At 30.7% G+C, this 23,027-nt stretch overlaps 1 protein-coding gene and 2 long non-coding RNA genes across 4 annotated transcripts; 1 reads left to right on the top strand and 2 right to left on the bottom strand.

The window, feature by feature from the left end:
• Positions 1–261: 261 nt before the first annotated feature.
• LOC140173535 (uncharacterized) lies at positions 262–4,850 on the bottom strand. Its single transcript, XR_011862716.1, has 2 exons — positions 4,453–4,850; positions 262–1,380 (listed from the first exon to the last, which is right to left on the bottom strand). It is a non-coding gene; the product is annotated as an uncharacterized lncRNA (long non-coding RNA).
• A 4,187-nt stretch (positions 4,851–9,037) lies between these two features.
• Positions 9,038–13,547, bottom strand: LOC140173534 (uncharacterized). 2 transcript variants are annotated; one of them, XR_011862714.1, is made up of 9 exons: positions 13,183–13,547; positions 12,738–13,096; positions 12,529–12,639; positions 11,733–11,768; positions 11,364–11,487; positions 11,109–11,234; positions 10,905–10,973; positions 10,035–10,181; positions 9,038–9,327 (listed from the first exon to the last, which is right to left on the bottom strand). It is a non-coding gene; the product is annotated as an uncharacterized lncRNA (long non-coding RNA). The 2 variants fall into 2 exon arrangements; XR_011862715.1 differs by lacking the exon at positions 9,038–9,327 and adding an exon at positions 10,742–10,811 and having other exon boundaries at positions 10,050–10,181.
• A 1,311-nt stretch (positions 13,548–14,858) lies between these two features.
• On the top strand, positions 14,859–18,756 carry LOC112756002 (probable pectin methylesterase CGR2). The gene is made up of 7 exons (XM_025804381.3): positions 14,859–15,035; positions 15,150–15,380; positions 15,775–15,814; positions 15,925–15,966; positions 16,960–17,334; positions 17,728–17,783; positions 18,272–18,756. Exons 2-7 carry the CDS (start codon positions 15,267–15,269, stop codon positions 18,422–18,424), a joined length of 780 nt encoding a protein of 259 aa, XP_025660166.1. The 5' UTR covers positions 14,859–15,035; positions 15,150–15,266; the 3' UTR covers positions 18,425–18,756.
• Positions 18,757–23,027: the final 4,271 nt, after the last annotated feature.

The raw sequence follows: 23,027 nt of genomic DNA, 5'->3' as shown, positions 1-23,027 counted from the left end.
ATATTTTTTCTCATATCTTTTTAACCTTATTTATAAAATTAACAATAAAAAATTATATTAAAAAAAATTTAAAAAATTCTTTTATTTGTTTAAATGTCATTAAATTGATAAAAAAATTATTTTTTAATAATTTTTTTTTTATTTTTTAATGAGTTTGATAAATTTTTAATAATAATAATAAAAATACTAAAAAGTAAAAAAATATTTTTTTATATAATAAATAAATAAATAATATTTTTATCTTATTTTATCCAAACATAATTGATAAATAAAAAGATATTTTTATATATTTTTATATATATAAGCAGTAACCCACTCTTGGAAGATACACAAAGCTAAGTGAAGAACAACATGAGAGACAACACAGAATTCATCTCTTCTTCAATGGAAGCAATTGAAAGAAACGATGACTTGCTCACTCAAATCCTTGTTCGTGTGCCTCTCAGAGATGTCATAACCTTCAGACGTGTCTCCAAGCGTTGGCTCTCTCTCATCTCCGCCCCTTACTTCCGCCGCTGTCACACCAGCGTAAAAGTAAAACAAAGAGTCTCCGGTTTGTTCTTCGATTTCGCCCCCGACTCTGTATTTCACCAGGAAGTGAAATTCTTCTACTTAGACAAGGAAACCTGCCCCTCATATTCTTCATCTTCATTCTCCCCCAAAATCCCCGATCTAGGTTCTTCACTGATAATACAATCTTGCAACGGCTTGATGCTGCTCCAATCGGAAGAAGCCGCGTTTATCTATAACCCTACTACCGGAGACAAGAAAACCTTGCCTTCTTCCTTTCCATCGTCTGATCCATCAGATTTGTATTACTCTTTAGCTTTTGATCCCTTGCTCTTTCTCGGTTATAAGGTTATCTGCATTTTTGATGGCCTGGATTCAAAGGATGAATGCTTCCAAACCATGATTTATTCTTCTGAATCCGGTGGCTGGAAGCGCGGGTGTTCGTTGCCGCCTACCTCCCACATTCATTTCGATATACCAACCTATTTCAAGGGCTCAATTTATTGGAACGGAAGAAAAACGACACTGCGTTTTGATTTGAAGGAAGAGTGCATGAAGAATGACATGCCTCGTTTGCCGCCCAAAACTTATTATAGAACCGTTCTTGTGCCTTCAAGTGGTTACATGAATTTGGCTGGATTTGAATCTGATGATGAGTTGTCTATATGCATCTTCCGGTTGAAAGAAGACTATTCTTCACCAAGGTGGGTGCACATGCACAGCATTGATCTTCTACCTGTAATTGTTCAAACTGCTTTTGATAGAATCACTCTTCATGAAAAGGAGTTCTTCTGCAGCGTAATCCATCTCATTGAAGATCATGAAGATGGCATGAGTTTGTTGTTGCATGTACCGGGCGCAGTTGTTGTTCTGCGGTTAAAGGATAGAAACTCTTACTATGTGTCGGACATACCAACAGGCAATGAAATATTACAAAACACTTGGGGGTGGTTTAGAACCTTTGAGTACATGGAGAGCTTAGCTAGTGTTTAGAAAGTTAAAGTTGAAGGGAGATTTAAGGTTTAGTTTAGTAAAATTTTTACTTTTAAAAGTAGTTTATAAAAGTTAATTTTTAAAAAATAGTTTTTTAAAAGTTATATCATTTATGTTTGGTAAATCAAATAAAAAATAGCTTTTAATAAATACAAGCAACATCAATTGCGTTTGGTAAAATAGCTTTTAAAATTTTAAAATATTATAATAGACATAAATATAAGTATTAAATTTGAAAATTAGTTAACATATGAAATTATATTAGACTTTTAAATTTTGAAAAGCACAAACCAACTTTAAAAAGCTCTATTTTAGATGTTTTTAAAAGTACTCCGATCTTTTAAAAGATGCAAGCATAAGTACATGATTTTTTTTATTTACCAAACATAAAATAAGAAGCTTGAATTTTTAAAAAATTCAAATATCTCTTCAAAAAGCTTTATCAACAAGATAAAATTAATTTTGTTTAGATATAAACATATCTCTTTCTGACAAAAGAAACTGTTTAAACATAATATAATTTTTACTAAGATTTTTTCACACATATCAAAACCTCCCCCCTCCCCAGTCCCCCTCCATCATCGCTTGATCCATAGTTCTTTTTAGTTGGAGGTGTTATTAAATAGTTTTTTTTTGTTTAAACTAATAAAAAATAATATAAATAATTATAAGACTTTCTTTTAAATTTGTTTAATTTTTTTGCATATAAAATTCTGACATCATGTTATAAAATTTTTTTTAATTTAAATTAATAAAAAGAGATAACATAAATAGCTGTATGTATCTCAAATAGAAGAAAGAAAGAGTATTATTCTTCATCAAGTAGTAGATAAAACTCTTAAATGTATGCGTGAGTGTGTGATGCTTAATTAGGATTAAGAGCTTAATTATCGGATCCATGATGGAATATATCCATAAAAGGGCTGTTTGAAAGCTGGACGGGAAAGCACAATAGGAAACATGAGCAGCGGCAGTGGTTGACTGGGTTCTTTGCAGTAATTTAGAACATTTGGGGGAACGGAACGATAGAATTTTCAAGAATAAAGAAGCAGGTGTTGCGGAAATTCAGAGCAAGACGGTTTTGAGCTACCAAGAATGGACTTCCGGTGATTCCGGTGGGTGTTGATGGCATTAATTGGGGGCTAAGGAAATTGATATCTCTACTTAGGCAGATTTCTTTTTTCTGGTTTTTCACGCTCCACTCTATTGTGTTGAGCTTTCTTTGTTTCAAAATATATATATATATATACGGTACACATACATTATACTCCCTCTCGTCGAAGATCATGAAGATGAGATGGTTTTGTTGTTGCAACTTTCGGACAAAGTTATTGATCTGAGATTAAAGGATAAAACGTATTATGATGTGTTTGAGAGCATTAGTCTTATTTTATTCTATCGCTGATCTAAAATCTGTTCCTTCTGCCTTGCCGGATTGTTCCACTGGAGAACTACCAGAACAACCGAAATCTAGGGCAGACTAAGGGGAACAACGGTCAGAAGAAGTTTTTATGGAAAGCGATTTTCAAGCCCTATGAGAATAAAGAAAATAATTCACAAATGGCGCAGATCATGGAGTCACAACAGATTTCTCCTTTTGGAACTTGGATGGTCGTTAAAAGAGTTTTTAGAAGAGGAAAGCAATAGAATCAGAAACTAAAAATCATTCATCATGCTGGCCACTCCCAGAAAGGAAATAATCAAGCCAACAAAAAAGGCGCTATCTCCACTAATCAAACCAAGAGGAATGCTCCAATTAATCAAAAAGGAAAACAACAAGCAGATTCTTTATCTCCTTATTTATTTATTATTTGCATTGAAAGATTGTCTCATTTAATAAATAAGCTTGTTATTGATAAAAAATGGGATCTTATAAGCCTTGCTAAGAATGGCCGTAATTTATCTCATTTATGTTTTGCAGACGATCTAATTCTTTTTTGCTAAAGCAGATAATAACCAAGTTATGGTGATCAAGGAAGCTTTGGATTTTTTTTTTTTTTGTAGAAGCTCGGATAAAGCATTAGCTAGGGAAAATCCTGTGTGTTCTTCTCAAATAACTTGCATCATTCCATCAAGACAGAGCTGAGTAACAACTTAGGTATCTCCCTCACTTCCAAATTGCAGCCAGCATCAATTTCATTATATTCTCGACCAAATGCAGAAGAAGTTAAATAACTGGAATAGCAAGACGCTCTCTCTAGCTCATTCTGTTCTTTTCACTATTCTTAGTTACGTTATGCAAATGATGAAAATCCTGGTGGCTGTGTGCAATAAAATTGATAAGATTTGTCGTAATTTCATTTGGGGGTAAGACGAGAATAGGAGAAGAATTCACCCTATTAATTGGGATAATATTTGCAAACCCAAAAGCGAGAGAAGACTTGGTTTCAGAAAAAGCTCAAGAAAATAAAAAACTTTTCGTCATGAAGTTGGCGTGGGAGTTGATAAATAGCAAAGATACTTTGTGGGTTAAGGCACTTTAAAGCAAATATGGTTGCAGAGAGGATGCTATAGCTAAAGTTAATGCTAAAAACAACAGTTCTAATACTTGGCAGGGCATTCTAAAGGTTTGGAAGGAATTTAAACCCCATTGGATTGTCGGCATCCCTAGTCTCAACGAGATTGCTCTAGTTGACATCCAGCCTCTTCTAAACTGATTTAGATGGAAACTGGAACTTTATTGGCCTCAACCAACTACTTGCCGGTGAAGTAGTTGATATGATTAGAGTGGTTAAAGCCCTCCAAAGGGATTTAGGAGAAACCTTCCTCTACAGGGAGATTCTCTATCAAATCTACATACCTAGCAAGACATCATCCTAACGCTAGCCCAAAATGCTCTATGTTCAAGCTTGGAAAAACAGGAATGATCTCATTTTCAAGCAGTTATCAACCAACTCTGATAGCATGCTTAATCAAGTTACAAATTTGGCAAGAAACTATGAAAGTTACCTCTGTACTAATGATGTTAGCCGAGCAGCAATGTGAGCCCCCGATGGCCGATTGTTTGAACCGGCAAGCGAAGCTAGCTGTGGCGGTCTGATTAGGGGTTTGTATGTGCGGATCAAGTTAGCTTTCGATTTGAGACAGACTCCTTGTGTGCGTTCCGCTTTGAGCAAACCCAAGGTTCAGTCAAAGCTTGTGCAGATTTACTCGCTAAGAAAGCTCAGAGTATTCTGATTAGTCTCTCGTGTTTTTCCTTATGCTCTAATAGCAGATGCTTTGGGGGTAAATTAAAGTTTCCTACGATGATTCCTCCATAATTCTCTCTGTTTTTCGACCTTTGGCCTTTGTGCTGATAAAAAAAATGATGTGTAGTTATGGGGTGGTGGGGAGCCATTCAGTACATTGAGAGCTTAGCTCGTGTATGTTTAGCCATATATTAAAATCTCTAGTATAGAATTATGAAATAGTTTAACATGATGATGTGATTAAAGGGATAACTCCTCTTTTGGTTCCTATGCTTTGGAGTTAAAATTAAGATCGTTTATAATTTTTTTTTATATCAAAATCATCCTTAAAATTTGATTTACTTGTAAATTTACAGAAATTATTTTTTTTAATAAAAGTTACGGTGGTGTATTAGCAAAATATTGAGAATGTAGATATATTTTCTAATGGTGGGATTCAGTTTTAACATAATGAAAGGCGCGTTGACAGTGCCTCAAAAGTGTGTCAGGCAATGAAAACAGGCATGTGGGCGTGGTGAAGTGGATTAGAGGGACGTGTGGCACAGTTCTGCCAACACGCAGAGGGGCGTGTTGCCTCTGAATCTAGCCAGTCCAGCAGAGTCTTCGCTCCTTTTCAAAGAGCATGGAGCAGCACGGAAGGGGCGTGTTTCAGGTGGTCTGCATGCAGGAGACATTCCCCATTCCGATAATCAGCAACGTTCAAAGCCCTTTTATAAATCTCTGAACCATTTCTCATGCATGAATGCTTTATATGTTCATTGTGAGAGGAGAAGTTGAGAGAGTGAAGATAAGTATTTTTGTGTTGTTGTTGAATATTTCACAAGTTGATCGTGATAGAAAACATTGAGAGGCTGAAGAAGAGTGTTAGAGTTAGGGTTGTTTGAAAAAAAAATTATATAAAAAATTATTAATTTGTAGTATTTAAAAATGGTACGTATAATTATTCAACACCTGAACATATTCCGTTTATGTAAGTTCATAAAATTTATTATTTTATGTATTTAAATTAATTTTTTTTAATTTATGTTGTTGTTAGTAATAATATATGAAAATATAATATCATTATTTTAGTGCCATCTTTTTTAGTACTATTTACGAATAATATTTTTAGTTGTCTAATATTATAATTATACATGTTTTGTTTTATATAATGTTTTAGTTATCTAATATTTTTTTGTCTAATATTTTTTATGTAGATGTATTATTTTCTCTCTTTCTTATAATGTGGTGTTTGAGAACCAAAAAAATTGAATAACGATAAATTTAAAATTAAGAGTATTTTAGTCTAAAAATTTAAAAAAAATTTAAATGTAAATTCAACTTCAAGGATGATTTTCATATAAAAAAAGATTAAGAATAATTTTCATTTTAACTCTAAAGTCTAAACTATAAGAAATAAAAATAAGTTATCTAGTGATTAAATAATTTAATATATAACATACTACACATACATTTAGTTATTATCTTTATATCTTACTTATTATTTTTATATAAAATATCATTTTTATTCCTCACACCATTTATGTTATATGTATAAGAATATTGAACAACAAAAGATGAACATGTATATTAATTTAAATAAAAATGGTTAGATGAATTAGTATTGTATAGAGAAAGTTAGAATAAAATTTATTCTTTTTAAGAGAGATGATAAATTTTTATCTTAAATGATTTGAATATACGAAGAGAAAATTATTATAATATTTTAGTAGATTAGTGAATCAAAAACAAATTCACAAGAGGTCAATTGATCTCAAATAATTTGTATCTGAGCAACAAAATCAAAAACTGCTTAGCCACGTAAAGCTATGAAATTCCTTTAACAATTGGTACTGGTGAGAGAGAATGCTTTGTCAAATGATTTCATACCTCTTTAGCAATTTCAAAACCCCTGAACTGCAAGTGAATACTCAAAGTAGAAGTGTCGCGAAATATCACCAGTCACATAGCGCCATAATTTTCGCCTTTCAAAAAGCATAGCTTCAATCTAATTAGCATAGTTCGAGCCATTAAGAATAATAGGAATAAGTTGAAAAATATCCGATTTTCATAATAGTAGAAACAAAGATGAAGAAGAAAAAAACTGCAAATTCGGGACAGAAAATGAAAAAATAGAGGAAAAAATCAGAAAGAGTTCACCAAAAAATCTTAGAAAGGGTTCTACTGCTAAGTCAACAGCCATGTCAGTAGAAAAGACCACGTGGCAACGTGTGATAGGAGAAAAAAAATGTGTTAGCGCTGATGCGGAGAGCGAGGTGACACGCGGATCGGTAGACAGGCCGGGTCAGTTTTGATGTGGGCTGAAGCGGATCCGTGGGCATTTTGACTTTGACACATAGCGTTCTGTGGTGCCGTTGATCCTAAGCGTGGATCCAACTGTGCTGGAGGCGTTTGGAGATACGAGAACCTGACACTGATTTTTAGGCGGCGCGTTTACGGCTACTGACGGTTGGAATCGTGACGACGAGACGTGCACGATAGTAACAAACAAAAGCGTCGGGATAGGATCGAGAAATGAGGGTAAAAAATACTTCCGGAAGAGAAAACAAAGAGACTTAGAGAACGAATTTTCATAGAAAAAAAGAAATGCTCTTGATACGATGTTATAAACAAGAGAGTAATCTGAAAAATATATTATTGAATATATATTCAAAGGTCAAATGTACAAGAATATATATAGGTGTTAGAAAAATCAAAACAATAAAAGTATATAATTCTATAATTAATATACAGATATATTATATAAATCTATAACAATATATAGAAAGAATAGGAGAGTTTGGTGTCCAATTTCTGTTTTTCCATCTTAACTCTATTAATAAATAGTGATTAATATAACTGTTATCTTAAAATTTGGTCAAAAATGTAATTATCAATTAATTATTTTTTTCATTCTTGGTACAGTTATCTTTTTATTTTACACATAACTTTTATCCATGTTGTCTTCTTCCTTATTCTATGGAGTATATGTAGTACTTTCTCTCCGTTTTTATTTTACTTAATGAAAAAATAATGATAAATATATGTATAAAAAATCATAAAAAATAATGAAAATAAAAATTAAAAATTAAAAAAAATAAAACAAAAGATGATTTAAGATATTGAATATAAAATTAAAAGAAAAAAAATTTAGCAATTAAAATTATGTGAGAAAAATAATTCTTTAAATTTAAATTTTTATATCTGTTTCAAATTAAATAAGATTAAAAAAATAAATAAATTTACAAATATTTATAAATTTTTATTTTGATTGTTACATATAATAACAACGTAATGATTTTAGTATTATACTTAAATTAATTTAAATTTTATTATTCTATATATTAAAAAATTAAATAACTTATAAAATTTTTATTTTTTTTATTTATTAATAATTTATTATTTATTAAAATTTTTTTATCTCAAATTTATAATTTAAAAACATAAAAATTAATTTCCTAAAAGTATTAGAAAAAAAAAACAATATAGAATTTACTATTTTGTTTTGAAATTAAATAAAATTTTAAAAAAATCTTAAAAATTTTATTATTTAGAGACATAGAAGTTGATATATTATATCTAGAGAAAAATTAAGAATTAACGTTGAAAAAATAATTCTGTGAAAAAATAATTCTTTGCATAAATAATTCATATTTAACGTTGAAAAACATATTCTGGGAGTAGTGTGTTATTTCATGTGTCATTTTTACCATGATAGTCGTATTTAATTGTTTATCATTTGTTTGTCACAGAACCTCAGGTTTCAAGCTCTGTGTCAAGTTAATAAATATTTTAATCCTCTTATGTTGCATTTGGTTTTTTATTTAAAGGATCGAGCTAATGAGATATACAAGCGGGTTGAAGATCAGAAGTCTAGTAGATGAAGAAATCAGGATGCATTATTGGTAATGAATAATCAAGCTGTCAAAGCTGCCAAACCTTTGAAGAACCTTTTGCAGCCCTTAAAATGTAGAGCAGAAGAGAGCATAAAGGCCATATTTACAATTACATCTTAGATGCTATGGGAGCATTCTGATGGACATAAATGATCCAATCATTTTAAATTACCAGCAACTCAAATTTTATGTTGCTGAACATTCAGCAAAGGGAATACTTTGCTTTTCATCTGTAAAAGGGTTAAAGTTGAAGCATACACAGCTTGGGACAAGAGAGAAACTGTGTCTAGGTTCCTTAATAAGTGAATATAGTACTTTTTTAATTTAGTTCGTTATCAATATACTTAAATGAATTGTAGCCTTCGTTTAACTGTGGCTAACTGAACAGTTTTAATATGTTAAGATCATCACAGCTAAGTTATACTATTCGTACATGAATATAATATTTAAAAAGAAAGATAGAATAGTAAATAAAAAATCCATTATTTATATAGATAAACAAAAGAAACGTATAATATCAATTTAATTTTAAACTTCTACATAATAACAAATAAGATTAACACCTTCTCGTAAATACGACAAAAGATTGAACAAATACACATCTGTGTGTGGCATGTCACCAAAGAGAATAAGCACTTCATTCTCATTTGCCATTCTACTAAACCAAGTCAAATAAGTAGCCAAGCCAGGATCAATTAGGCTCTTTGAGTAAATAGAACTACCACAGTGATCTGAATGGTGGAACTTCTTCTGAAGTGGTTCTAATCTCCAAAGTTAGAGGCACAAAGACAAAGACATACTCAAGTCACAAATACGAGAAAAAGCAGATCAGGCTAATGCAAGGAGTTAGGATACTCGAACTACTTCTTTTTTCTTTTTCTTTAAATTAAAAAAAAAAAAGTGTTCCCTTCCATGAACCAAAACAGACAGAGAAGGCCACTTCATTACTGTTTAGGAGTATATACACCTAAATGAACAATTTTCTAGCCTAATAAGAACAAATTTCCAATCCACAAATCTATGTAACTACAAAACGTAGTATTTTTGGAATTCTACAAAATGTAGTGCAAACAGGGATGGTCTCGCAGATTCAATTCATAGAATAAACAAACAATGCAAAAGTAATTCAATTCGCAGATTTCTACAGCTAGATAAATGCAACCAGGGATGATTTAAATTGATTCTAATTATATCCTAACAATATCTCATTAATTCAAAATTTAATTTTTAAAATTAAAATGAATTTTCCTTTTTTTACTTTACGTTGTTGAAAAAAAAAAAAACGTTTCTATCTTTTCTCAAATTCAAAAGTTAGTTTGCTCAGCTCCCTATCCTAATTGAAAGTGAGATATATATAAACAGTAACACACTCGTGAAATATTGAAAATGAAGTGAAGAACAATCATGAGTGACAACAAAGAGTTAATCTCTTCTTTAGCGGAAACAATTGAAGGAAACGATTACTTACTCACTCAAATCCTTATTCGTGTGCCTCTCAGAGATATCATAACCTTCAAATGTGTCTCCAAGCGATTGGATTAAGAGAAGACTGACTCTGAACTTGGTAATCTGGAGATCATTAAGCAAGTTGGGAATTGCCTTGAGTTTTGGGTTTCTGAAAGGATAAATAAAATTAAGTTATGATAATAGAGAGTTAGAATATGATTTAAGATTACTAGACCTGCTCACATTTTCATATAACATGAAACAGTTTATAAGGGTCAAACAGTTTCGTACTGAAACATTGTTTCACTCTCATAAAAGAACTCTATTTTCTCAAAGGAAGAAAACAGGGGAGATCCACATCAATTACAAAACTTTTCTCTCTATTTTCTCAAGAAATGAACATTTAATTGTAAAAAACTTGCCAATACTTAAGCTTACATCATAATGAGTTCTTAATACATGGAACAATATTGGTGAAATGCATGTGTAAGTGTTGTACAATGTTGCAACCTGAGGTAGCAACATATGATTCTTTGATATTACGAGATCAAACCAAACAAAACGCGTACTCCACACCCACACACACATGCATCACATTGTCATTGAGTATCTAATTCGTTATCAAATATTATTTAATTATTATATATCGCAGCAAATGATAAAGAGACCTTTTCCTGAATAAAATATGGCCTCTAGCCCTCATGGTTTTCAACAAATACTAAAGAATACCTCAGCCAAAGCCCGAATCTTCATCTTGATTCCAAAAACCCAAGAAATTTACCAAGTTACAGATACCTATCTGAGATAATAAGCAAAGACTTATAATTGCCATTGGAGAATGGCACCAAGAGGCATACAAAGAAACATATAGATCCTTCCCAGCAGGATTTACCAGTGATTGCTTCAAAAGATCTCGGATCCCAGATAGTTCCAATGATATAAGTAACATCAATTTCAGAGCCTGAAAATTTTGTTACAAAAGAGGGGGGGATATTAAAATCCATATCAATACCACTCTACTACACAGGATTGGCTAAAGGCCTATTAAGTATTGTACACAAAATATTAAAATGCATATCAATGTGAATCAGTATACTTTCTATAGGTCTGCTCAAAAGAGAAAAAACAGAACCATGGCCGACCCGGGTGACCAGTTCAGAGATACTTTTCAAGCCGCAAGCAGGACTTGTACCAGATCAGACTCCAACCGAACCATGAGAACCTGTTTAAAATTCCCAAAGGGAAAATGAAATACATCAATTAACAACACAGCCTCAATATTAGTAACATAAACATAGCATTATGTGAATATCTATGATCATCAAACAAGCATCTCATGACTTTAACTGACCTGGCACTCTCGATCCTCTAGATACTCCTCAACAATGACCCTACAACCAGCATTGAATCTACAGCTTCATATGCCTCTTCCAGTGACATGGCAACAGTAACTCCTTTTCCAGCAGCCAGTCCATCTGCTTTGATAACTTCTTGAATATATTGTTTTGCAACAGATGGAATTAATCCAGGATTAATAAGAAATAACACATCCAAAAACCAACAGAATACAGGTTTGAGTAATCCTCTTAGAATTAGAATGTTCCGAGATTCAATGAGACTACTTATTAGAAACAATGCATGAAAAATTCATGCACAAAGAAGCAGAAATATTCCAATAGAATAAGGATCAATTACTCATCTGATCAATGAGAAAACAGACCTTAGCAGTTTGACTCCATCAATCACTAATCGTTCTCTGCCACAACTAAAAAGCAATATTAATGTCTGCTTATAATAATCTTGAAGCTTAAACTAGACATTGCAAATAAGACAATGAAATGAAGAATAAAATTACCCTTCAACATGCTCTAATTAAGATAGAAAGAATCCAACACTGGATATATCCAATGAATCTCAATATCAATCTAAGATAGAAAACTCAAACTTTGAACGTGGGAAATATGATACTGACGAGGAAAATAAATTCCACATGGCTTGTTATTTGTTTATATTTTAAACGTATCGATACGTATGAATTTATCATCGTACCAAAGAAAACACCTTAAAAGGGGAGAGGGATAGTTAAAATTTCCAATAATAGAGTTAAAAGAATTTTTTTTTTTAACTTGATTTGGGGTGATTTTTTTTTTAATCCTTTGTAACCTACAAATTGTACAAATTTTTTATTATCTAGCAAAACCATATAAATAATAATAATGGATCTAAATTGATTCTAATTATACCCTAAAAAATATTTCATTAATTCAAAATTTAATTTTAAAATTAAAATAAATTTTCCTTTTTTACTCTAGGTTGTTAAAAAAAAAGGTTCTTTCCTATCTTTTCTCAAATTCAAAAGTTATCTTGCTTCGCTCCCTATCCTAATTGAAAGAGAGATATATATCAACAGTAACACACTCGTAAAAGATTGAAAGCAAAGTGAAGAACAACCATGAGTGACAACAAAAAATTAATCTCTTCATTAGCGAAAACAATTGAAAGAAACGATTACTTACTCACTCAAATCCTTATTCGTGTGCCTCTCAGAGATATCATAACCTTCAAATGTGTCTCCAAGCGGTGGCTCTCTCTCATCTCCAATCCTTTCTTCAGCCGCTGCCATGCCACTGTAAAACAAAGAGTTTCCGGTTTGTTCTTAGATCTCGCCCCTGATACTGAATTGTATCAAGAAGTGAAATTTTTCTACTTAGACAAGAAAACCTACCGCTCATCTTTTTCATCATTCTTCTCCAAAAACCCCGATCTACGTTCTTCACTGATAACACAATCTTGCAACGGCTTGATGCTGCTTGAATCGAAAGACGCCGTGTTTATCTATAACCCTACCACCGAAGACAAGAAAACCTTGCCCTCTTGCTTTCCATGGTTTGATTCATTAAATTTGCATTACTCTCTAGCTTTTGATCCCATGCATTTTCTCGGTTATAAGGTTATCTGCATTTTTGATGGTGTGAATTCAAAGAATGAATGCTTCGAAACCATGATTTACTCTTCGAAATCCGGTGTGTGGAAGCGCGGGTGTTCCTTCCCGCCTACCTTCTCCGTTGATTTCCATAGGGCGACCTATTTCAAGGACTCAATTTATTGGATCGGAAGCAAAACGACACTGCGTTTTGATCTGAAGGAAGAGTGCATGAAGGATGACATACCTCCGTTGCCGCCGCAACCTTGTCATTATGGATACGTTCTTGCGCCTGCATGCGGTTACATGAATTTGACTGGATTTGAATCTAGTGAGTTTTCTGTATGCGTCTTTCGGTTGAAGGAAGATTATTCTTCACCAAGGTGGGTTCACATGCACAGCATTGATCTTCGACCTTTAATTTATCAAACTGCTCTTGATAGAATTGAAAGCCCTTATACTTATAGAAGCGGCGACTTATCCTCTGTAAGGTACGGACGCCTTTACAGTATAATACATCTCATTGAAGATAATGAGGATGACATGAGTTTGTTGATACACCTACCCGATAAAGTTGTTGTTCTGCGGTTAAAGGATAGAACCTATTACTGTGTGTGGGACGTACCAATGGACAGATGGTATAGAATATTCCCATCGGTTTGGGGTTGGTCTAGAGCCTTTGAGTACAGGGAGAGCTTAGCTAGTGTTTAGAAATTAGTCAAATTACCAATTAGAAGTTAAAATAAGGGTATCATTTATGTTTTTTTATAGTATATATTGTATTTTATATAATATCCTATCTAATTCATATATATATATATATATATATATATTTAATTTAATATTTTTTATATGAACATTTTTTAAATTAATTATTTTTGACTGAGGTGCAAATTAATTAATTTTAAAATAAAAATAATAATTAATATGCAACTGACTTTCGTTAGCGATTTTGTAATCGGATTGATAGAGTTCTAGTAAGATTGGAGTGGTTGGAGATGTTTCGACGAATATACAGTTAGGAGTATAAAATTAGGAAGGAGAAACGCCAAAAATGGTTGATGAGTTTTTTGCTTTAAATATATATATAAATAAAATAAAAAATAATTATTTTGAGAAGAAAAATAAATGTATATATAATTATTTAATTATATAAAAATATTTAGATAAATTAGGATGTGTTTAGTTTAGCATTAGAAAGAAGAGAAACAAGTTTGAATGCATTGAATGCTTCCTCTTTTTGTTTGAATTTTTTTTCTCTAAACGCCAACATAGTGATAGTTATTGAATTTATTTTTTTTTATCGATTCTACCCTTTATTTCCTTGTTGGTAGTTTTTTTAGTATTCAAATATTTTAAATATATAATTATATTTTTTATTAAATTTTTATTTTTGATTTTGTATAAAAAATTTATTTTTTTATTCCGTTAAAATTTGTAAGTGTAATTTTTGTATATTAATTTATTATTATAATTTTGTTATAATATAAATTATTAATCCCATTAAAAAGATCAAAGTTAGAAAAATTTTAGTTTTTAAAATTTAAATTAATCTTAATTATAAATATATATCTAAAAGATAGAAATATGTTTTAATTAAAAAATAATTAAATAATATTAAAGACTGATAAAGACTGAATTTTGTCGTACAAGTTGCATTTTTTTTAGATTATAGATTTAGTTTGTAAATTTATTTTTTCGTTGAAATATTTCTTTTTATTTACTTTAAAAACTATTTTCTAATTTATATTTTAATTATTATAAAGTTACTCTTTTATTAATAAATTAGGATTATATAATTAAGAGGCAGAGTTAATACTTTAAGTTTTAGAGTGTAAATTTAATTTGTAAATAGCTTTTATTCTTTATGATTTGTAAAATATTTTTGCTATTAAAGAAACTAATATTGCTTTTATTTGTTTTAACAATATTTTTATAAATTATAATATAATTTTTTATAACTTTATTACGTGTAATGCACTTTAACATGTCTGTGCAATTCAACAAGCAACAGAACAGAACAGAACAAGACGCGCATAATTCAGATCTAACTCTTCCATCGTTCTCACAATTATGCACTCTTCAATCCCAATTCCCATTGTACGGATCCATTTCTTCGATTCCTACCGCATCTAACACGTTGTTTCATTCCTTTGATTTTAGTTGCCTTGTTTTCAATGCTGATGTTATAATCTTGTTCCTTTTTTTTTTCAGATTGATTAATACTAGTATATAGTAACAACAATAATAATAATAAGGCTAAGAAGAATAATAAATTATTGTTATTATTGTTGTTGTGGTGGTGGTGGCGAGTAACTGAATCGGGAAGAGATGTCTCGGAGGCCGGTGAATCCTTCGAGAAGGTTCGGAGACAGTGGCGGTGGATTGTTCTCAAGTTCGAAATCGAGGTCCTCGTCAATTTTGCCTATTGGCCTCGTAGTCTTGGTGACTTTCTTTCTTTCATTCATTCATTCTTCTTCTTTTTCAAGTTTCACATTGCAATTGTTGGATTTATACATTTTCGGCTTACTTTGATAGAGAGTTTATCTAAACCAGCTAAGATTTGGTATAGTGATAGAGTATAGTGCACCACAAATTAAAGTAGCTAAATGCGGTTTGAATCTTAAAGTAGCTAAATTACTTTTGATGCCGACAATGCTTGATTAGGATTGCATCTGATAGATTTGGATATATAGATTACAATATTATAATTATAAGATATAATATATTTGCAGAGATGCCTTTGATAGATTTTCTTTGTGTTCAGTTTAGATTTTCAGTACTCTGTGTGTTTGGTGAGGTTCTGATTCTGGCTTTGATTTTTTGCTATTTTTTATAGGGTGGTCTGTTTTTCATTGTCTATATGCATAAGGGATCAGGTTTGTTTTTATCTGTTATTGTTCTCATTTTGTTGCTGTGATGAACTTTTTGTTTTCTGTATATTACAAGCAACAGAGCTTATTAATTTTTGGTTATGAATATATTATAGGTGGATCTGGTGGTCACTTAGATTCTGTTAGCAGGATTGAAGGTAATTTTCAATTTTAATTTCCTTGTCCTCTTGGTTATGATTTGTTCACTTTCAAGTTATTTACCATTTAATATAGTATTGTGGTTTTTAACTTGCTTTGATTTCATTATTCCGCTGCATTTTACTTTACTTTTGTATTGATTATGAGTCATGGTTTACATGGAAAGCTACTTCCTAGTTAAGGAACCCCATAATGTCATGCTAGTGGGGAAGTTTTGTAACTCCCTTGATGGATTTCCAACTCTTAAGAAGTCTTAATTAGCGATGAAAGATTAATTGCCTGTGATTACTTTCTCCTTGATGATAATCTGAAGTTGAACATCGGCTTGCTGCATTATGTGCAATTTTTGGCCTCCAGTACTTCATCGAGTTATATGAAGAAGGGTTATTGAACACTCTGTAGTTTGGGGTTGGTTGTTACTGTGAATTATGGTACTTCAATAAATCATAATCTATACTAAGGTGCCGTGTTAGAACTTAAGATGCTTATCTCACTTTGGGTCTTGGTTACATTGTTCTCTAGATGGATTTCATTTTCTGCCATCCTTCACTTTATAAATAGCTCGTGCACATTGTTTTGAATTGAACAATAAATATAGCATTGCATCTTGTAAGTTTGGACGTTTTGTGGCAAGGGAGAGGGAACAATCCAAGGGGAAAAGGAAGGAAAATGAGTGACAGATTATTGCAACTTTCCTTCCCATAGTTTGACAAAATCCTCATACATGGAGGACCTTTGAATTTTGTATATTTTATTTAATGATGGTACGGGTTGGATATCACATGTTCGTCCTTCATTTATAGACATCCAAACAACCTTTTCCTTCCTTCCTTTTCCTTCATCCTAATGCCTGTAAAAGCAACGACTATGTAGTGTTCCATATCATCAATATTTTGTTCATTTGAATTGGCACAATTGACCAGCTTTATCTATCGGTAATTAGCTTGCCATCTATGTAATGTCAAAATAATATTCATAAATTCCAAATGCAGGTGATTATTTGTGCAGTGGAGAGGTCCAACAAGCCATTCCTATTTTACAGAAAGCATATGGAGATAGCATGCATAAAGTTTTGCATGTTGGACCTGATAGTTGTTTTGTGGTCTCCAAATTGTTAAGGCAGGAGGAAACTGAAGCTTGGGGAATTGAACCGTACGATATAGAGGATGCCGATAGTAATTGCAAAGCACTTATCCGTAGAGGCAGTGTGCGTGTGGCAGATATCAAGTTTCCTCTTCCATACAGGCCAAAATCTTTCTCACTTGTAGTCGTTTCAGATGCTCTGGATTACTTATCTCCCAGATACCTCAATAAAACACTTCCTGATTTGGCAAGGGTATCAGCAGATGGTATAGCGATATTTACTGGTAAGAGCATATTATAGAATCTTTGAGTTATTGATGATTCCTTCCATCAATGTAATAACCCTTTAAAACCTGCACTAAATAGAGAAGATTTATAGTTATAACCTGACATTGGGAAGTGAAGGTAGGGCATGCATTTCCAGAATTCTTGTTCAGTTTTTGATGTTGCTCAATAGTATCAATTGATTCATATTGCTGAGCTTGCCTAAGATCAAGAGCGGTATTGGTTTTTAAGAGCAGAAGTGTTTTTCATGTGAACTATACACTTAAAAATCTGTTTCCATTATGACTTAAAGCATATCATATATAATCTCTTTGATGGTAAATTCTAAACAGTTGCTAAGAGTGATGATTCGTTGTTGACTGGATTCTTGATCTAGTATTCTCTTGATGTAGGCTTTCCGACTCAACAAAAGGCCAAGGTTGCAGATGTTTCTAAGTTTGGAAGAGCGGTAAGTGGATTTTACATGAAGAGTAATAACAATCATATATTTTTATTTTCCCTTTTCTAACCATTTCTTCAATGTCAATTACTGAGCTTGTATGAATTAGAAGGTCCTTAATAATAGACCCTCGGTCTTTATGAAGCAAGGGATATTATCAGCTTCATCTACATCTTATTTATTAAAAATTAATAGGCACTTTGTGACTAGTGATGTATACTTTTTAATATTTTTAAAGTTAAAGTATGCCTATTTATTTTTAAAAAGATGTTAATTTAAAAGATAAGGTGAAAATTTGCAAGAGTAGTTAATTTTAAGCAAAGGCTTTATTTTTAACTGAAATATGTTGTGCATTTTTGTTTGGGTTTTAAAAGCCAGATAAGGGTATTCATATAAATATGAATTTGTGACCTAGTAACAGATTTTTTGCCTCATGTCATTTTCTTTAGTATTGAATATTCATAAATTAAGTGTAACAAAATATCTCTTTCTTGTAGGCCAAGATGAGAAGCTCATCCTGGTGGACCAAGTTTTTCGCTCAGATTAACTTAGAAGAGAATGAATCTGCTTCTAAGAAGTTTGAACAAGCTTCAACAAAGGGCTCATATGAACCAAAATGCCAGATATTCCACCTAAAGTCCCTCCCTTGATTCCTGGATATGATTACATTTGTAGCATTGCAGCTCCTGATAGCTGCATCTCGCTTCATTTTTCGTCGGAAACACACTACTTCTATAAAGGTAATTTAATTCTTTGAACCATAGATGATGGTGTACCACTTATGTTTGTTTCCTGTAATAGCTTTATTCTTTAAAATGGCATTTAGCTAAGTTATCAGTTGAATTAGGTGAGCTGTAAGGAAAGTGGCGTTGATTTTTGTATTTAAAGTTATAAGTTTCTTTTTTTCCCCCTTGAGATATAAATTAAATCTCATTATATTTGTCTGAATAATCTAGCAAAAGAAAGGATTTTCTTCAGTTTACCTTCTCTGCACCATTGCTGTTTATAAAATGTTGAATAATCAGATCTTGGTATTTGTGGCTTTTAGCATCTCACTTCAGTGTAGATTACACACAGGTTGGTGCAATAGATTAGATTGGGAATTCATTTGAAGAGATAGTTCTCTTCATTTTTCTTTTTTAAAGGGGAAAAAAAAAGATTAAGTAGCGCTATCATGGGCTTGAATTCATGATTAATGGTACTTTATATTTATAACTATATATTATGATATTAGGACACGTACAATATTAATTGACTCTCTATGTAGTTCTCTAAATTTTCCACTTTTTTAAATAATAATTTTCAAATATACTTGAATAAACCGAGAGTAGCCTTTCAGTTGATGTGCTATATACACATTCACATTAGATTTGGAAGTTCCACTTTAAAGATTCTAGTTCCTTTATTCTTTTGATGAGAAGACTAACAATTCAAATTCTTATATATGCCCACTAAGAACGTATATGGATATGTAAAAGCAAAATGGTTTATTTTGTATACATAATTATATAAAAATTTATACATTTATTTATGGCTGGTCACATGAGCAGTGCATGAACTTTTAACTTGAATAATTTATTGTTGTTATTTTGAACATGAGTATGTCATTAAGGGAGTTTATGTGTATTATTAATTTCCTATTAATATACTAAGGCCTAAGGGACAAAGGGAGCACATTTGACATTTCGTTCGGGAAGAGAAATGATGGTTTGGCCGTTTGGTCTCCATTCGTAAATAAAAATAAAAAATATAAAAAAAATTAAGCTTGATGAATATAAAAATGAAATGAAGATACCATCTCAAACCCAATTTGGTAGAATGTTAATCCTGCGATGGAATAATACGTAATTTGTTTTATCGTAATATGTAAGTGCAGAATCATTCCACTCGGGGGCGGAACTTGAGAGAAAAAATTTTTAACATAAAAATTAATAATAATATTTATATTAAAATAAAATTTATAAATACAATTATTTTTTAAATTTGTTACTAATAATATAAGATAATAAATAAATAATTCTATAGATAAAAATTATAAAATAGCTTATAATGATACTCTTTGAGTCTTTAGTGACTTGAAATCTTTAATAATTAAATCAGAATTAAACTTTAGTAATTTTTTTTTCAATGTAAATAACCAAACTATCCGTAGGAAAGTCATCCTTCATCTTGTTTCTTAATCTTGTTTTCATTATTTTCATTGCTGAAATTGATCGCTCTGTAGTAGTGGTAGAAACTGGAAGAGTTAATACCAGACGAATCAATCTATCAATCAAGTAATACACTTTTGACTTTTTTGTTTTTGCTAAACATCTACACAATTCATGAATAGTTGACAAATTCTTCATTTCTGGATGCTGACGAGCATCAATAATAAAATGCTGAAGTTGAAAAAGCAAATTAATCTTCTCTTGTTCAGTAAAGTCTTCGAGATAGTAGCTGTCAACAAGAGTAAAAATCTTAGTGGATCCATTGCTTGATCATTAAATCTGCTATTTAATTCTTGTAATTGCTTATCAATTGTGACTACAAATATCTTAACTCTAAAATAATGCTCAACTGTAATATGATCTTTTTGGTGACGCAAACGTCCTTGTCTTTCAACATAAGAAGCAGTAAATTAGGAATTAGAATATCAATCTTGCTCACAAAATGATTTCATATTTTTTAATAATTCCTCCCTTATGTCATCTCTCATGCTTTGGATAAGTGTTTTTATAAAATAAACTAGTTGCACATCATTATGTCTTGAGACTGCTTTTGTAAAGCTTGACAAAGGATATCAGTTATTCCCATAAGGCCATAATATCTTTCATCAAATGCAAGATCAATACAAACTCAAATGAGGTCAGGTATTGTAAGCACTATCTACATCACCACGCTGAGAATAAGTTGATCTATCAACAGTAATTTTTTATAAACTCAAATGAGCTCGTATAACCTCATCTCTCTGGGTTGGGTGATATTGCAAAATTTGAAGCCGTTTTCAGGGTCTTATTCCAAAGAATTAAGGTTAAACTCATCATATGCAACTCTTTGAACCTTTAAAGGTTGTATCTCACTTTTTTTGTGATTCAGTAAAGTAGAAGAACTATCTACAGGTGTTGATATTGTAGAAGTTATATATTCTTCTTCTTAAATATTAGCCTTTCTCTTAAAAAATGCATCACTTTTTTAATTTTTTATCATTATTTTATATAAAAATTTGAATATATATCCGGTAAAATATGTAAAAAAGAAATTAGAAGGATAAATATTAAATTTATAATATTTATTGAATTTTTTTATCAATTTATATAAATATAATAATATCGATACTTATTGAATATTCTAATATTTTTTATTATATAAAAAATTAAATTAAATAAACAGTAAAATATAAATAATATTAAATCAAATAAATAAAAAATATCTAATTTTTTATATTTGAATTTAAATATAGAGAGAGTATTGCTTGTTGAATAGAGAGCAATAAAGAAACTGTTAGTAAAGCAGCGTGTTTTTATAATGATGATTTTTATCTTTTATTTTGTTATATAATTTTTTTTTATTTTTATCTTTTTTTTGTTAGATAACTTTTTTTATTTGATTTGATTGTTAGATGATTTTTTTTTATAATGATGATTTTTATCTTTTATTTTGTTAGATGATCTTTTTTTATTCTTATCTTTTTTTTGTTAGATAACTTTTTTATTTGATTTAATTTTATCTTTTAATTTTGATGTGTTGTGAAAGCCAACAAAAACCTACCCAATTCAGTCCAAATCTAACATGTTATTAATGTTTAAAATTAAAAATTATTGTGCAATAAAAACAAAAAAATAAAAATTAAACCTAAATATTTTAAATTATAATAAAATATTTAAACCAATTAAACTATTTTTTATTTTTTAAAAAAATACTACTACTAATTTTTTTATAAAGAATTTAGAAAGACCATCGTCCCTATTCTCTCAACTAAGCTCCCTCCTGATTCCACTTCGGCCAAATAAGTGCATCAAATGAATGAAATGAAAACACGCCAATAAAATAATAAACATGCCAAAAGAGAAAATTATGATAACACTACGATTTTATTTGAACAATGCTTTAATCTTTACAGACTTCAAAAAGCATTAATGTTGTATTTATTTTACAGGAAATAAGATGATTATATATTTGATTTAAGTAAGAACTTGTATAGTAAAAGAAACTTGAATGTAAATTGAAATGAAAAGGATAAGAACATTAATCAGACAACTTGTAAACCGTTTTATCTCCTAAGAGCTTTTTCGATTGGAACACCTTGTAGTAAGGTTCTTGACTTCAAGCCTTCAATCAATCTTGTCATTAACCTTTAAAATACTTGCCAAATCTTTTCATGTAGAAATCTAACTATAAAATAATTTCTGGACAAACCCATTTTACTAAAGAAATTTATTTGAGTACAACACTTGAATGATTTAGGTGGTAAAGGTGGTGTAGCAGTTGGTTGTGTGCTATAAAAGAAAATAGGTGGAAACTCAGTTACAGTCGACTTCACGTGAAGTTGATAGGTGGACTCAAACTTGCAACTTCTTAATTGAGTATGAGGAGACTATGCCATTTGAGCTATTACTCATTGACTTTTTTTACCAAATATATGAGACTCGAACCCGCAACCTCTTAATTGAGTATGGAGAGACTATGCCATTTGAGCTATTAGATAATGAATTCTTACATAAAAAATATGGCGTGAATTAAATAGATGATATATTAAAATAAACGATGTCCTCTTATTTCATGGAAATTAAAGCATATTACTACTATCTCTTCCGTAGCTTCATTTGTGTTCATATTCATGGTGTAAATAAATTGCTTCTCATGCATCTTAATGGAAAAATTCAGCTAAAACGTTAGTTAAAGAAGCTAAAATAGAAAATAAAAACTAAAATCAAACAAATGCTTATATTTTCTATTCACAAGTCCTATTTATAATGACTTTAAAAAAGTTCATCCTTAAAGTTCTTTATTGAATAAAAAGGAAGAATGTTAGGGGCCAGCAATTTTGATGTTTTGTAACCATCAATTGGTCATCAATAGTGTTTTTAATGGTGTGAGATTACATCTAATGGTGAAAGATCACTCACTTTTATTTTGATGGTTAAGTGCTGGCCAGAAAATACAAAAATTGTTTGCTTCTTAGATTTTTCCTAATAAAAAATGTTATCTTATTTATTAATAAAACAAATTCTAATTTTATATTTATTATATTTTATATCAATAATTTAAATT

The sequence above is a fragment of the Arachis hypogaea genome, chromosome 6, assembly GCF_003086295.3.
Source record: "Arachis hypogaea cultivar Tifrunner chromosome 6, arahy.Tifrunner.gnm2.J5K5, whole genome shotgun sequence".
Lineage (NCBI taxonomy): Eukaryota > Viridiplantae > Streptophyta > Magnoliopsida > Fabales > Fabaceae > Arachis > Arachis hypogaea.
Note: the sequence above shows the minus strand (reverse complement) of the source record. Positions and strands in the feature narration are given on the sequence as shown.

Excerpts from the sequence above, each read along its gene's own strand:
- LOC112756002 (XM_025804381.3), top strand. The coding sequence starts at position 15,267 with ATGTCTCGGAGGCCGGTGAATCCTTCGAGAAGGTTCGGAGACAGTGGC. Across the intron at positions 15,967-16,959 it reads TTCTGTTAGCAGGATTGAAG|GTGATTATTTGTGCAGTGGA; the intron begins GTAATTTTCAAT and ends TTCCAAATGCAG. Across the intron at positions 17,784-18,271 it reads TTTCTAAGTTTGGAAGAGCG|GCCAAGATGAGAAGCTCATC; the intron begins GTAAGTGGATTT and ends TCTTTCTTGTAG.